Genomic DNA, 16212 nt, shown 5'->3' with positions numbered 1-16212 from the left:
TAGATGGGTGAATTTAAAACCTGAGGTTGAGCCCCTGTCACCCAGTAAACAGTAGTTTTATTTCTGATGAAACGAGTTCTTCATAGCAAAGCCAGGTTAGAAGCAGACAGGACAATGATGTGGCTTCCCAAGCCTCCAGTGTAAGTAATGATGCTCACTTTTAGAGAGCTGACCTCTCAGTCTCTGCTGAAACGATCTCTCTCTCAAATGCCATTAGCAGGAAAACGATGGCTTTGGATGGTTGTGTTGATTTCACTGTGTGCTTTCTGCACCTTTCCGTGCTCAGGAAGCAGCCCCTTTCAATAGAGAAACCACAGCACTTTCCTTTCCGCTGTCGGATGGACACATCCAGAGGTACCTGGGTGCAAACAGGGCGAAGGGTACAGCAAGGGCTGTTGCTTCCTTGTCTTCCTGCTCCTGAAATGGGTGCCTTGCTCCTGGGTTTTTAGAAGGCAAATGGCACCGTAGTGAATGGATGGAGCACTGGCTCTGTGCGGGGTCTCCGATCTGAGCCTCCAGTTCACTGCTCGGAGGAAGACGTCTCCACAGACAGAAAGTTGAGTTGGACTCCTTTGAAAATGTGTGTGTTCCTCTGTATATTTGAAATTAATATCGATATGCAAATTTAAACATTTCACACTCAAAAGAATTGCTGAACATTATTCACCCCAGGGCCCCAAGAAAATGCAACTTTGGGTTGAGAAATTCCATGTTTGGGCAAAAGATGAGCTTTGCAATAATAGATGTAATCCCTGAGGAGGAGGATTTGTGGGCAGAAGGCTGAAGATATAGCTACAGAGCCACGAAGCCTGGAATTTATTACAAGAACGTTACTTTCATGCATGCAAGGGTGTGCTTGTGCATGCATTATACTCCCATTAATATGAGGAGCACAGGACTTTTCTGATATGGCATAACGAGTTTATTGGCGTGAGTTAGGGAGGAGTATTTTATCTACAAATGAGCAGGTGATATTTTGTGAGGGAATTTTTTTTAAGGAAGATCCACATTTGGTGGCCTGGTTCTGTGTTAGCGGTGGCAATTTGAAAGGACTTCTAATATTAGAAGTCCCGGGGAGGAATATGTTAATGCCATAATGTTCTTATGCTATGTGAGAGATTACATTGTTGATGTGATACTTTTTTTTTCACATGTCCTTGTAACTTATCACGTACATTTCAAATGTTATCAGTTCTGAAGATTGGCAGTCTCTTCCTGAGACCCAGAAGCAAGAGGGGCAGCTTTTGCCGCAAAGACATGGGAGATGCAGGCAGCCTACGGAAGAGTGTTGCAGGCAATGGCTCTCTCCCTCCACCTCTCTTTATTTTGAAATTCAGCCCTAAATCTGGAAAATATTCAAAGTTGAACGTATTTAACCCTGAGCCTCTGCTTTTAGAAGACGCATGGTTTCATGAATCAGGACCTTTAAGTATAAATAAAAGTAATCAATTATGATTAGCATGGTAGGTTCTCTATTGAAAGAGCGTGTTTTCTTGTCCTCTGACTGTCTCTGCACATGTCTCTGCACTCTGGGGGTGGGCACACACACCCCCACATTCACTTTCCATCTTTATCAGATTATCATTTCAACCCGCTATTGTCATGGGGTAGCCTTGGATTTAACGAGCAGAAGCTTTACAGAGCCCCTGGTAACATGATTACGAACAAGGTCAAAAATAACTAAAAATATTTATTTAAAGATGTTAGATTTGTTACACCTTGGGTGTGTTAACCTGTCTATAAGATCTATAAGGTCTTAAGATCTATAAGGTCTATAAGATGGGAATGAAATTATTGGCTGTGGAGAAACGTTTAACTAACTGCTAAAAGTTCTTCTTTATGTCAGGTTTTTAAAGGAGGTGCTAACTGCCTTGAGGAACTGCATTTTTTTATTTTGTCTTTCACTAGTGCTTTGAAATCCCCATTTTAGACCCAATTGTGTTACAGTCCTGCAGAAGGCAACTTACCTCCTTCCTCTCTTGTCATTTCCCCAGCCATCAGAGGTGTTTGTTTATACCTGTTTCCTTTGCTAAGTACTTAAATGACTATGAGTTAAAAAGCAATGTATAAAACCTGGCTATCCAGTAACGTGAAGCTAAGATTCCCTTTTAACGCAGTGGTCATAAAGCCTGGAATAATATGACCAGTATCATTTGTGAAGCCTGTTGTATGCAGTTGGCACCCTACAGGCAGATAAGAGAAAAGCTTTTGAACTTATGAAAAGTCGTGCCCTTTAATCAGAGGCTGCTAATCTTTTGAATTTGCTTTGCCTTATAGACGACTGAACACACTGAACAAGTGCGCCTCAATGAAACTCGATGTGAACTTCCAAAGAAAAAAGGTAAGGAAACTTCCTGAACTGTGCTGGCTTTCCTCTGGCTTTTGTGATAAGACCTCCCCAATTTAGCCTTTAAGTCAGTAATGCTCTTAGAAATAAGTGTATTTGACTTTGACACTGAGTGTCAGCATTATCCAGACACATGATAATGTGAATTGCTGAATCTTGAAATTATAAATAAAATAGAAAAAAACACGTGACTAATACAACAGGAACAATACTATGTGTGTTAAAAGGGCACACACAGTACTTAAAACTTTACGTAAGTGCAATTCAAGTTAGTGAGTGAAAACACAGCGCGGTCTCGTTACGCTGGCTTGTTTGCCAATGCCATGTGAGTACACAATGGAAAATCCTGCTTGGAAAAAATGGAAGCTGCTCAGATGAAAACAATAGCTTTTCTTTATGTCTTGTACTGACTTATTCCTGGTTAAGAATATGAAAATAAACTGTCATTCTTACAAGCTCCTGTGTAACATGGGAATTATTTGAGCTTAAAGGGTTTCGGGGAGGACTGCAGAAACTGCCTATTGATTTTGAGAGTTTTGTAACATGTCCCAGTGTTAACTGTTGAACATTTGGTTTTCTGGTCACAAACTCCCCCAAGCCCTTCAGTAGTGTACAATGGTAGTTGCCGGCTCTGAGAAATCTTGGTGTCTGTTTTTCTTTCCTTAGAGTGTTTGTATAATGCTTTTTAAAAACTATCTCCAAAAGTTGCATTTTTGGTCTCTTTGCAGATTCAGTCTATTCATACTCTATTCACTGTTTGAGGGAACTTGAACAAAGAATGGTTTTAATGTCCAGATATTCTGCCTTCGGCACATGCCAAACATTTGTTCCTCTGTGTACGTAGCCTCTTTAGCTTGCATTTTATCCATTCGCTGGAGCCACAGGGACCTCTTCTCTTCACTGCTTCAGACCTGATGGGTTTTTTTGTCTTTGAGTGCCAGCACTTTCCATGTCAAACAGCCACATCACACCTGAGAGAAGGAACAGTAAAATCCCCTGACTACATGATAACTTTATGATTTGGGCAGGTAGGCACTATAGGAAGAGGCTGAGGTCCTTCAGTAAAAGCTAACTCAATCGATTGTGTCGTTGACCTGCTTGGAGCGGTGTCTGGTTCGCGTCCATGCGCCTGTGTACTTGTGCTCAAGCAGAGATACTGGAGCTGCACTCGAGACAGAATTCCAAAAAGCAACATACAGGTGAACACTGATTGTCCTCTGGAAGTTCTCTTTAGAGTTCCTGTCCTCCTTCTCTTCAGCAAGTATTTTGGGTTTGGTGTGAGGTTTGTATGCTTGCTTGCTTGCTTCTTTAAATGTCTGATTATGTTGGGTTAAAAAAAGGAGGATTTCCTTGTTATCTTTGTTTTTATTAATTTTTGCTGCCACTCCTCCCTGTTCTGAATGGATTGAAGCCCTCAGCTGCTCTACTTGCAGATGACCATTAATTTGCTATGGAAGTGAGACTGCCCTACTTGGTATTCTTTCAGGGGGACAGACGCTAGTTGGGTCCATACCTGCACAAAGCCAGAGAGAAGCAGAGCACAGAATAATATAGAGACAGAGGGGACGAAGGAAATCTGGGACAACAGATACAAAGCATGTGAAAGTAGAAGAGAATGTGGGGGAGAGAAGAAGAGGGAGGAGAGACTGCTGACAGAAGGAAATGTAAATGCAAGTGTAAAAGCTGGAAATTGGGGCTGGAATTGAACACTGAACCAAGTAAACTTTTTTTTTTGCTGAGGATACTGTCTTTCCTAATAGTCTCTGTGGTGATCTGAACAATGAAATGCAAAATCAGCTTGCTTTGGAGGTTCAGCGTAACAGGTTTGCACAGGACTAGTGCAGCTGCCTGAGTGATTCATCAAAATACGGCCAAGCGAGCTGCCAGGCAAGGTTACTGTGAAAGCCAGCACGGGGTGAGCGTTCCCCACCGCCCGCTCTCCCACCCCATACATTCACGCTGTGGGCTGCTCTCTTCCCTTTGGCTTCATTGAGATGCAAGCAGAAATCCTCATGTATGTGTTGCAAATATGTCCGTAAGCGATTTGGACAGACAGAGATTAGCCTTTGGATTAACTGCCTTCTGCAGCTGTCGATTTATGAGAATTCCTGCCCCCAGCTGGAAAAATGTGGCAGAATTCCACCGCAAATAAACCCCCTTTTTGCCTTTTGTTAGCATCCCTCTGTATCTTAGGCAAGTACACCCTCAGTCAAAAAGCTGTACTATTTTAAATCAACTGTGACAAATCTGTGAATCAAAACCTCTTTCTCTTTGGCAAATGTTATCAGTCACTCCTCGAGAAACTTGCCCCTTCTCATCTTCCCAAACATAATGGCATTAAATGGACTTTTGAATATGCTCCAAAGCCGTGCACTTGATTTCACCCTCGGTCAGTAGAAGTATACAGTCACTGCTCCAAGATGTCTGCTCCGCCTGCGTAAGACAAATCGTTGCTTTCAGACCTACTCTTGATCCACTGTCCCCATAGCTGGTGACATGTCAGTTGGCAAAGTGCGCTGTGCGTTTTTTTTAGGACAGTCTCGTTTGTCAGTGCGCTCTGATATCTAGCAAGAACAGTGGGTCATTCAGGATGTTCGTGGCTTCCAGAATTTCTACTGATTCCATCAAAAGAAAAGCACATTATGTCACAGGACTCGCAGCGCGGACGAATTTGGAGTGAGTCACCATGGCAGCATTTCAGTATCCAGATATTTCATTTGTCTGATTTTGCATCTGATGAAACACAAGCATGTTTCGTTACCCGTTAAAAGAACTAAACTAAACCTTTTTCTAACTAACTGAGCTGCAAATTTCAACACCGAACCCCCTCTGTATTTTCTGAGCGGTTCTTAGGGAGAATGTAATCCTATCTTTGTTGTGGTTAGACGCAGAACTTGTTTACTACCAATATCCATTTCTGTTCATCTCTACTTTCTCAAAAAAAAAAAAATGATCGCGAAACTTATTTTCCTCTAAAAATGATTTAAAGTACATTCACCACTGAATTGAGGTTTATTTCTGTCTCCTACTCTGTGCTCTCCACTTGGTGTTTTTCACAATGTCTCTACCACTTTGGCTAGTTTAATCGATTCCAGCTTGTAGAAAATACAGGCTAAATCCTGTCAGTTCGTACAGTAATGTCAGTGCAGCTACAGGGATTTGTGTCAGCCAAGAATCTTCTTTAAGGTCCCTTTGGCGTATTGGGATGTACAACAAATAAAAAAAAAATAGTTTTATCCTATTGGCTAGTGCCATCAACGCTTCAGCAATGGTATGCTTTGTAGATATAATTACTGCTACTAAATATTTAGAAGTACGTACCCTTGCGGTTTTTAAAATATCCTCTTTGCGGCACTACTAAGACCACAATAGATGGATTTTTAAGTGCCTGAGTCTGTGCAGTCCTTTGCTCTGTATATGCATACGGCAAACTGTGGAGCCAGAATGAAGGCAGAGCCATTTCTTCCCTGCAGACAAAATGGCCAAAGCGGTGTTAGCTTTTTCTACGCCCTTTCCTGCTGCTTCACTAGCCACTTAATTTTTTCTCTAGCCAGCAGCAGAACTAAGATCTCCATTCATTCCTGTGGACTCACATCAGCTGCAGGAGCACTGCACACCTCCACATTAACAGATAAAAGAGGAATGACTAACCCCAAAATGTCATAGCTATAGTTTATTTTATGGTTTGGACATGATCTAAAACATCTGGCCCACTTGAAGCGATAAACTCGCAAAAGCTTATGGCACACTACTGATCCCAACCTTCGTCTTTTGAGGCTTCTCATTATTTAAGGTTTTGGGGGTTCTGGTACAACTTGTTTTACATTTTTCAATTAGGCAGGCCGGCAGAGATCTAGTCAGAGATGGGAGATAACTTTACCATCAAAACTTCATAGAAAAATACTTCTAATAATAGACTTTCAAAATGAGAATTTTTCCAGTCCCAAAATAGTCTTTCTGGTTTAGCACCTCATTTTAGTCTGACAGCCTGTCATATTTTACTGCCTTCATACTGCTTCCAAGAATGTGAAGAGCTGTTTGGATGTCATGTAGGTGAAGTTAGTTTGTTCTGCTTTAAAACAAATGTACAAGAATAATGCAGTATAAACTCGGTTCAAAGTCAAGGGAAGGATACTCATTAGCAGCTGCGGGCTTCGCATCCTTAGAGAACAGCGCGTTCGACACTGACTGCGCGCTTCATGCTGAAGACGTATCTTTTTTGTTTCAGCAAACAGATGAGAAAAATGTCATAGGGAGAGCTTTTTTTTTATCCATTTTTTTTTAAGGGCGTATGTTGTCTGCATTGCAGAGTAGCTCCTGGAGCTGCCTAAACATCAGCACAACTCTGCAAGCCCCAGGCTGGGGGATGAGACCAGGGAGAGCTGTGGGGCTGCTGCTGCCTCGGGAGGGGTCGGGGGAACCCAGGAACAGTGGGGCAGGCTGGAGGCCATCAAGTTTGGGGTACCTTTGATTGCCAAGGCAATGAAGATACTGGTTGCCACTGTAGGGAAGCTCACCTCAGCTGTAGATGCTGCCCCATCCAGGACTGAGCCTGGCTGCTCCTCCTCCCCACACCTCCATGGTTGCCTTCTTTTGCCTGCGCTCAGACCCACACTAAGTGATGCCTACAAATATTTTATTTTTACTGTTATTTTAAGCATCGTGGGTATTCATCTGTAGTTATGTTCCGGAAACATAAATCCTGTTAGATGTACCTGGTCTGTGAAGTTTATAGGTGTTTACTTAGTTCTTACTGCAAAACTAAGCACGGGACTGGATATTTGCTGTCATCGTTTCTTGAATGTCTCACATTGCTGTAGTACCCAGCTCCTTAGGGAGCATTAGGGACATGGTTTAGTGGTGGTTTTGGCAGTGTTAAGTTGACGGTTGGACTCAATGATCTTAAAGGTCCCTTCCAACCTAGACGATTCTATGATTCCTTCCCAGTCTTTACTGTGTGTATCTTAACACCACCCCTGCAAGTCAGGATCCCCCTACTTGGACCTTTCAAAACCCTGTTTTTTCTAAACAGTCACTGTGGCCATCAGTCCTACACAGTTCAGTACACAGGCAGTCCTCCCCACAGAAGCCAAGACGTATCGATGGGACTCATGAGCTCCCTAACATAGACTTTTATTCCTTACTTGTTAAGATGCTCACGACAGTCTTCACTGTTAAATGATAGAGGCTGTTATGAAAGGATTGATGACCGATCTTTCATAAACTAGGTTCAGGGAGACCTTACCACCTGTTCTCATGTGGAACAGCACAATCACATTAATGCAAAGAACAAGTAAAAACACCTGCTTTTAACATGTGCCACTTGCTGTTTTCCAGAGTGAAGATTCAGATGAAGAAGACCTCTGTGCTATCAGTAATAAATGGACTTTCCAAAGAACCAGCAGACGATGGTCTCGGGTGGACGATATTGATGCTTTGCTTCACCGATCAGACAGACATGGATCTTCTGGGGACATTAAAATGAAAAATACAACAAGCAGCGAGAGCGTCCTTACAGATCTGAGTGAACCTGAGGTCTCATCTGTTCACAGCGAGAGCAGTGGGGGAAGTGACAACAGGAGTCAATCCGGCATCAGCAGCGCTGCCAGGGAAACCTACGACTGCTCTGGCCAGCATGATGTAGAAAGCACACTGCTGCAAGACTCCACTGCGATAAACACCACCCTGTCCCCCAAGGACAACCTGAAAAATGAGAAACCAACAAGAACCAAAGCAAGAACCTTTCTAAAACGCATGGAGACACTAAAAGCAAAAGGTGTGCATGGAAAACTAAAAGGCTCGGGAAGAACAGGTCCTTTAGAGATAAGTGGGCCTGTTCTCCAGTATGAGCCGAAGTCCTTGAAAGACATGCACTGTGTACAGATAGTCAATGGCGATCTCCAAAACTTAGGACAAGATTCAGTCAAAAGAGGACTTTCCTTTTCTGCCAAATCCAGCAGTGACAGCAGTCAGTCTGAAAACAGCAGCAGTGGGGTGAGCACACCATGTTTGAAGGAACGCAAATGCCATGAAGCAAACAAGAGGGGTGGGATGTACCTGGAGGACCTAGATGTTCTGGCAGGAACAGCCTTACGGCAAGTGGTGGACCAAAACCGCAAAAATGAATTTCATTCCCAAGAGAACTTGGTTGTGCATATTCCCAAGGACCACAAACCAGGGACCTTCCCAAAGGCACTTTCTATTGAAAGCCTCTCACCTACAGACACCAGTAACAGTGTAAACTGGAGGACAGGCAGCATCTCTTTGGGAAAGCAGAACTGCTCTACTCCCAAAGAGTCCGGATTGATGGCTTGCTGTCCTAAAGAGAGCAGAATTAGTATTTATGACAATGTGCCAGGCTCCCACTTGTATGCTAGTACTGGGGACCTCCTGGACTTAGAGAAAGATGTCCTTTTTCCTCATTTAGATGACATTTTGCAACATGTCAATGGACTCCAGGAGGTGGTAGATGGCTGGTCAAAGAACGTGTTGCCAGGTCTGCCAGTTGACGATGTGTCGGTCAGGGAATCTCCATCATTGCCTTTCCAGTCGCCCACACAGATCACACTTGATTTTGAAGGAAACTCTGTCTCTGATGGCCGGACCACACCAAGTGACATGGACAGAGATAGAACATCCCTGAATGAATCAGAAGCCACTGGTGTTAGGGACAGGAGAGACTCTGGCGTGGGAGCATCTCTCACAAGGCCAAGCAGGTAGGTAGCAAGATCTTGTACACAATTCCACAGACTGTGAAATACAATATAATGAAGGAGATGCTCTCAGCCTGAGAGTCAGAGGTGCGGGGTACCATACTCATCCTGTATGGGGATGGGGACTTCCCGAGGAAAGGTGGGACTTTCAGAGAAAGGACATCCTGCTAGGGAAATTCTTACATGGAATCAATGGGGCATTGGCTTAATAGAGCAAACTAGGGCATTTTTTTTTTCTCTCTGGATCCATCAATTATATAGTAGGACCCTGTAAATGTTGTGGGATGTATTTTCAATTTGTCTTCTAAGTTATGCACCCCAGTATATGCATCAGTAGGCTTGTGCACTTTTTTTTATGCACCGGTCTGCTTCAAAAACATGTCCCTTTGTGCTCAAAGACAATTCCCCTACCCTGCCTCAGTCCCTTACGTGACTGGATGAAATGATGGTATACAATTAACTTGTTAATAGAAGTGAAAAGCGGGATTTTGTTAATAGTTCGCAGACCTGTCAGAGTCAGAGGGATGAGTTCCTGTTGAGCCAGGGAAGCACGGTCCTGGGTAAAGGCCTTTGCGGGTCCACACTGCTGTGTGTAGAGTGGCTCTGTAGTGCAAAAGCAGGGAAAAAATACCTGGCATTTTCTGATCTGCCGTTGCTCTTCTCATGTCCTCACAGAGGATTCTGCCACGCCGTGGTTTACTGCTGCCCGTGCTTGCTCACCACCATCACAAGCAAGTGAACTCGAGGAAATTGCTGAGTAAATGAGCAGTGCCAGAGTTTTTAGGATTTGAGCCAGAACTCATGTTTAGCAAAACAAGAAAATGAAATGAGTTTTTTTTCCCCAATATATCCAGTACATAGAGAAAGTGTATTGGAGTAAAGAGAAGATGTGAGTGGCTCAATAGCTTGGTGGTTACGGCTCTTGCCAAGGAGACACAGGGTTCAGTCCCTTCTCCAACAAATCCTTGGGTATTTAATAATAGAGATATTTGGAGAACCTCATCTCCAAATACCTTGGTGGTCAGGCCGGTCCCCTGGGAGGTGAGGGACCAGGCATCAAATCCTGGTTCTGAGTCAGGGAGAGAACATTTGAATCCGGATCTCCCAGATGCTGTTGGAAATGTGTGGGCTAAAGGGCATGGCAGCAGCACTGCTTCCCTGAGCACATGGACGGGACCCACACCCACTTGTGAATCTGACATTAAAAAATGAAAGCTTGGGCATTTCCAAAATTAAACAGATTGAGCAAATTGTTTTATTCGCCTCTGAGCTACATTTTCTTTCAGTTGACACACCACGAGCCATGATGTGTGTGTGTATGTTTATGTATGTTTTGTATGTTGTCCAGCCCTATCTCACAGTATACCATAGAAATCTTTTTCTGCCCGGTTAAAGCAATTGTCTGATTTTTCCATTGTTTCTTTTGCTAAAGGCGGTTACGATGGCATAGCTTCCAAATCTCTCATCGCCTGAGCCACTCCATCGCATCACTTCACATCAGCAATCAGTCAGCAGCCCAACTGAATCTGCTGCAGAAGTTCTCTCTGCTTCGTCTTACTGCCATCATGGAAAAGTACTCCATGTCTAACAAACATGGCTGGACCTGGTGAGTACCATCAATAACTGGGAGAGAGAGATTTTTAGAAGAAAAGAAATTCGTCTAATTCTGTTATTCTGATAGTAAATTCAGTAAAGGCAATTAGGAGGAACAATTGACTTAAACTGTAGAATTTGAAACTGTCCCCTTTAATCCATTGCTGCCTAGTGACTCAGTGGCAAAGTCAGAAATAGATCCTGGAGATCTGACTTCATTCCTGTGCTCTAACAGAGAGACAACCTCAGTCTCTCTGACAACACTCCAGCTCCAGAAAAATAAACAGGAGTAGGAGAGAGTGATTACAAGTAGGAAATGTTTACAGTAAGTCTTCCCCAAAATTCATTTTGTGATTCGAAAAGAAACAGCTGCTGCTGATACTTCATGTATTGGTTTGTTTGTGCTTTAAAAGAAGGGTTAGAGCAGTTACAGGACTTTTCTCTGCAGATCAAAAGATGTAAGCTTTAGCTTGGACTTGCGTTAGAGGGAGCTTGCAGCTGTAGCAGCTGTAACAGCTACCTGGTCACTCCGAGAGTGGAGTGACGGGCAGAGGGACGTGAATCCTGACAGGGTGGCTCCTTCTGTAGCAACTGGCTGCAGAAATCTGCATCTTTAATAGGATACGAACCCTGATGGGCCGTGCAGACTCAAGTATCCTGGAACGGAAATAGGCACAGATAAGAGGTTATAAGAATCTGAGAAATAATCAAAGGGATTACAGAAACTTTCCCTAATACACAGAGACACTGAGTCCAAAAATAATATGACTTGACATTTACATGGTGATTTCCATGTTCAACACGCTTCACCAAAATCCCACTAAATTCAGCTGTGAGCTAGATAAGGCAAGTTTGCCTTTAGAAATAGAAAAACAGATGCAAGGATCTACACGTAAGATCCACCTCACTGACATCAGCCGCTCCAAAAGAGTGGCTGTTTAATCTGAACAAGTTTAAGCTGAACAAGTCAGGTCGGCTGTCTGTGGGCAGTGGAAAAAGACAGGCAACTCCAAAGGCAACTTATTCTATCTAAGGCAGAGGCTTTGGGTCACCCTCCAGGGACGCCTCACTCCACAGTGGGTATAGAGGCAGTGTGTACTGCCAGCTCCATCTAAATCTCCATTAGAGAGCTAAAATTCTATGATTCTATGATTCTAAGATGAACCCGGGGATCACGGTTCTCCTTGTTGCAGCTCCCTGCAGCTAGCTGACAATGTCTGTACGGAAATGAATCTCACCTTAACTAACTCCAAATAAGCAGACTAGAATAGTGGAATTCTAGATCCTGCTGTTTGTACAGAGGTTTTCCCTCCTGACAAATATTTCTTCAGTTTGTATAATCGGTCTCTAAGGATTTATAGGAGTGGGACTCTAAATAGCTGTAAAGTTACATACTGTACTCCTTCAGTAGGTCATTTAATCCGAATTTTATCTCCCTCCCACACAGATGAGAAAAATCTTTGTCACATTCGGGTCATATTCATCCTTTATTCATCCTTTTTTTTTTTTTTATTTTTGATTCCACTGCAGTCATGACTCCCCCAAAGGGAATCCAGATTGTTCTCATTTTCACCATCATTTTTGGAAGAAAGCAAGCTCACCAGCTTCACTTAAGTTACTCAACTAGAATAAATCATATAACACCAGGGATGAATCTGGTACATAGGGATTTCCCACCATCATTTATTACTGTAAATTGCTAGTCAATGGAAATACTAAATCATGTAACTAGTAGTATAAAAACCATTCAGCATGTTGGAGAACTGAACCTCCTTTTCTCTCAGATATCCTCTCCACTGTGCTTTGCTGTGCCATTCCTTTGGGTCCCTAATGTGCGATTTAAACCATGTTGGCTTCAGCTGGACGACAGCTGCGTAGTAAAAGTTTTTTGTTGGAACAGATTGTTATACTATATCTTAGAGCCAGAGGCCATCTACTTATACAAGTTGTCAAGAAATCCATCAATTATACAGATTGTTAAGTGTCCGTGTATTGTGCATCAAACATTATTTCACCTTCTTTAAAAAAAAGGAGGTGCCCCCAGTTACCTATTTCTGCCAGCAGTGTTACTCAGAGAGACTGTGTCAATACTCTGATATTTTCATGCAGCCTGTTCCTTTTAATTTTCAGGTCTGTGCCAAAGTTCATGAAGAGAATGAAAGTCCCTGACTATAAGGACAAAAACGTCTTTGGTGTGCCTCTGATAGTTCATGTCCAGAGAACAGGACAGCCTCTTCCCCAGAGCATACAGCAAGCGCTACGCTACTTACGGAACAACTGTCTAGATCAGGTATGAACTTTACTCCAGGGACTCGGTTGATTTTTTTCTGAAAAGCCACCCTAAGCGAGCAATAGTGAAGCTTTTTGTAGTTAGTACCAGAATTATTTAAAGACTGTTATATCTCATGTTAGGCACAGATCTCCTCTGGTGTTTTGAGACTTGGTGCCAATACTAATGGTTTGCCATTTTGAGATTTGTGTCCAGCTACTCAGTTGAATTCTTGTAGCTATAACAGTCCTGCTAATTTGTATACAATAGCTTACCTCAGAGAATGGCATGCGGTCTTCACGTCTATTGAATCAGAGCTCAGGACTCCCAGCTTCTGCCCATATCTGCACTGCTTATGCTTGACTGTTGCCACTAAGGGTTAACTGCATTCACCATTTCACAAGATATGGTACAAAAGGTTTTATTTACTTAGCCAAGAAAGAAAAGTCCAAGAATAGAGAGCAAACTCAGCAAAATATTCAAAGTATTCTGTTGACAAAGTCAGATATATCCAGATAGAGTTAGGTCAGCAGGGGTTCAATGCCAAAGCCATTACGGTACGTCTCCTTTTATAGTGTTCTTAGCTGTAACAAGCAAGCTGGGAGACCCTCATGCTCAAAGTATTTCAGATTTTTTGATTCCCTTTAGCTACGGAGCAGGGACATACCAAACATATTTTTACTGTTCTTCCCCTAAGGATGAGGATATGTATCTTTATGAATATAGGAGTAGGAGAAACCCCCGGCTCATTGACTTCTGTCCTCTGCTATTATTGACCTCTTCCATAAATGCTTTTAGATAGTTGCAAGTTCAAATGGAGCAACAAGCATTTTACTCCACAGACTTTGCTGCTCTCCTAGCTCTGACCACATGAAAAGGGTGGAAGTGGTCAGTTCTGAACCTTCCATTTTCTGATCACCATTCTGGTTGCAGTCCAGGTTATTTTGTTGGGTGACAGTCATTTTCCCCAAAATGGAAGTCTAAAAATTACATGCATAGGTGTCAAACACATCTGTTTCCCTTTACAGCCAGCGAGGAGACTCAGGCCCATCCTATCCTTTCTTTGCATTGACTATAAAGAGATTCTGTAGCGCTCAGACCTTGTCATCTAACTCCTGGGTGTCAAAATTGAGGTGAAATGAGTTCTGCCTACCATACGTAGCACAGGAGTTGAGGGATGGGAGGAATAGCCTGTTAGAAAGGTATTAGTAGAAGACGCATAGAGACAACTAGAAGCACTATATCCAGTAGCTAACAAGCCTGTTTATCACTGTGGTAATCTGGGTTTGCGTACTGAGCAGGGAAACCCAGTATAGGAAGAAAAGTGATACAGGAAGCCTGGAATCAGTGATGGGATTGGAGGAGGAGACACTTGCCCAAGTGTGAGGAACAGGAGATGTAAGACAGGGATGGGCTTGTCAGCAAAGAAGCAGAACAATAGGAAGAAAAAGAAAAGTGAAGGGGGAGAAATGGGGGAGAAAGTAAAATGGAGGGTAAAACCAAAGAGAAGAAAAAAGCTCCTGAGAGATTTGAGGCAGTCAAAAGGAGTGTCCATGGGCAGACTTGGACAAATATCTTCTTCGAGAGGGAGGGTTTAGTTGCTGGGAGGCATCAGAGCTACTTGAAGGGCCATTTCAACTCAGCTTGAGTTTCCACTTAGAGTGGAATTGGGAAAATATGGAATAGAAATTTAAAATATCTTTAAAATATCTTTCCACTAAAAACCTTTCTAGGCCAAAACCCCCCAGGCAATTCAGCTTCTCTGCTTTACAGAAACTCCCTTTGTTACCATTCAATTCAAAGTCTCCCAATGCCGGGCCAGAGGCCTGAGCAGCCTCCAGTCTCCCCCAGCATCTTGGTTATGTGTCTCTTCCATGCACTGCAGAAGGCGGTCTAGATGTTAAAACAGGCATCAGAGCTTTTCCTGCACGCGCTTGGTAAAGTTGAGGTTGCTCTAAATCATTATAAGGTCTGGGTCCTGGCACCGAAATGTCTAAGATGGTATGAGGAGCCTCACCATTATTTGTAGGATATTTTATTCAGTTTCAACTTGTGAAATAGAAACTGCTTCGCCTTTGTCAACTGCATCTTTATTTCTGTCATGCATCATACGGCTACTTGCAGGGCAGATGATCCACAGCATGAGGATAATAAAAAGATTGGGCCAGACCAACCTCTGATAAATCACTGGATTTATAGTCCCATTTTATTTACAGAATCAGTCTGTAATATTGCAGAACAGAGCCTAAAACACCTTCTTATATCAAGTGAAGAACAGTCCTCTTTTGTAATCACGTTTTTTTCCAAGAAAAAGGGAAATAGGAATTTGGACAAATATCATTAAACAAAAACAGAGATCAAGAGTAGCAGAATGATGTGCAGCAGGAGATTGCACAGGTGAGATTTGATGTCTGACCTCCTGAATCAGACTTAGCTGGAAGTTTTTAAAGGTTCTTTATACCAGCAAGGACACTTTCCATCAAAAGCAGAGAACTGAGCCTCTGCTCTCACATTTATCTACCAGATGCCAAAACTGTATTCTTTGGATAGATATGTGTCCTTCTGCATCTTCAGCAAACATTTTTCAGAGGAAAAGGGATTTAAAAAGAAGAGAAAGGGAAAACCAGATGAAAAGAGCCAGATGCTCTTTCTTGTATTCTCTTGTCAGAGCAAAGAGCAGAGCTTCACCTGTGAACAGAAATACAGTGCACCGGGATGTACACAGGGCACACTCCAGTTCTCTACTTCATACACATAAATTTAACTCACGAGCGATGCTAAATTCATCAATAAGAAGACAAAGAAGAGCTGCTCACAGCCAGTCTGGCGTAGCAGTTCATCTCCATGTAAATAAATACATCCCCTCACAGAGCTGCAGAGTGTGTGATTTATGCAATCAGTGTCATTAATGTGTGAGTTAACAAAAGTCCTAAATACCGTATGGTTGAGCCAGGGAGGTGTTCTAGGGAGAGGAGGGAGCTACGTGAACTCTGTGGTGGCAGAAGTAAGCGGAAGGAAGCCAAAAGGCATTTTTTCCTTGCCTTTACGCAGTTTTGTTGGTGGATGCAGAAAGCTGAACTGACCACCAGTGAGACAGCGGGGGCACGCAGGAGCAGAAGTCCATGATTCCAAACCTGAAATGCGCCTTTTTCATAGGCCTTTCTCAATATTTCACCTTTTCCCCTGCAAAAACTGAAGGAAAACAGTACTAACACTTCCCAAGTGAAACACTGTAAACTCACTTGGGAATAAATAATGTGGTTAAGGCTCAGGAATTCGCCCCGGGGGAA

At 42.9% G+C, this 16212-nt stretch overlaps 1 protein-coding gene across 14 annotated transcripts in view; it reads left to right on the top strand.

Moving 5' to 3' along the window:
- The window catches only part of STARD13 (StAR related lipid transfer domain containing 13), a 312543-nt gene that overhangs the window by 280430 nt on the left and 15901 nt on the right, over positions 1 to 16212 (top strand). For all 14 annotated transcript variants that reach the window (XM_063332552.1, XM_063332535.1, XM_063332543.1 and 11 more), the window contains 4 exons: positions 2278 to 2341; positions 7685 to 9063; positions 10493 to 10666; positions 12784 to 12943. In XM_063332552.1, coding sequence (XP_063188622.1) covers positions 2278 to 2341; positions 7685 to 9063; positions 10493 to 10666; positions 12784 to 12943 — 1777 coding nt within the window. The remainder of the gene's footprint in view (positions 1 to 2277; positions 2342 to 7684; positions 9064 to 10492; positions 10667 to 12783; positions 12944 to 16212) is intronic.

Source organism: Chroicocephalus ridibundus, chromosome 1 (assembly GCF_963924245.1).
Source record: "Chroicocephalus ridibundus chromosome 1, bChrRid1.1, whole genome shotgun sequence".
In the NCBI taxonomy this organism is placed as follows: domain Eukaryota; kingdom Metazoa; phylum Chordata; class Aves; order Charadriiformes; family Laridae; genus Chroicocephalus; species Chroicocephalus ridibundus.
This window is presented reverse-complemented; position numbering and strand designations above follow the sequence as displayed.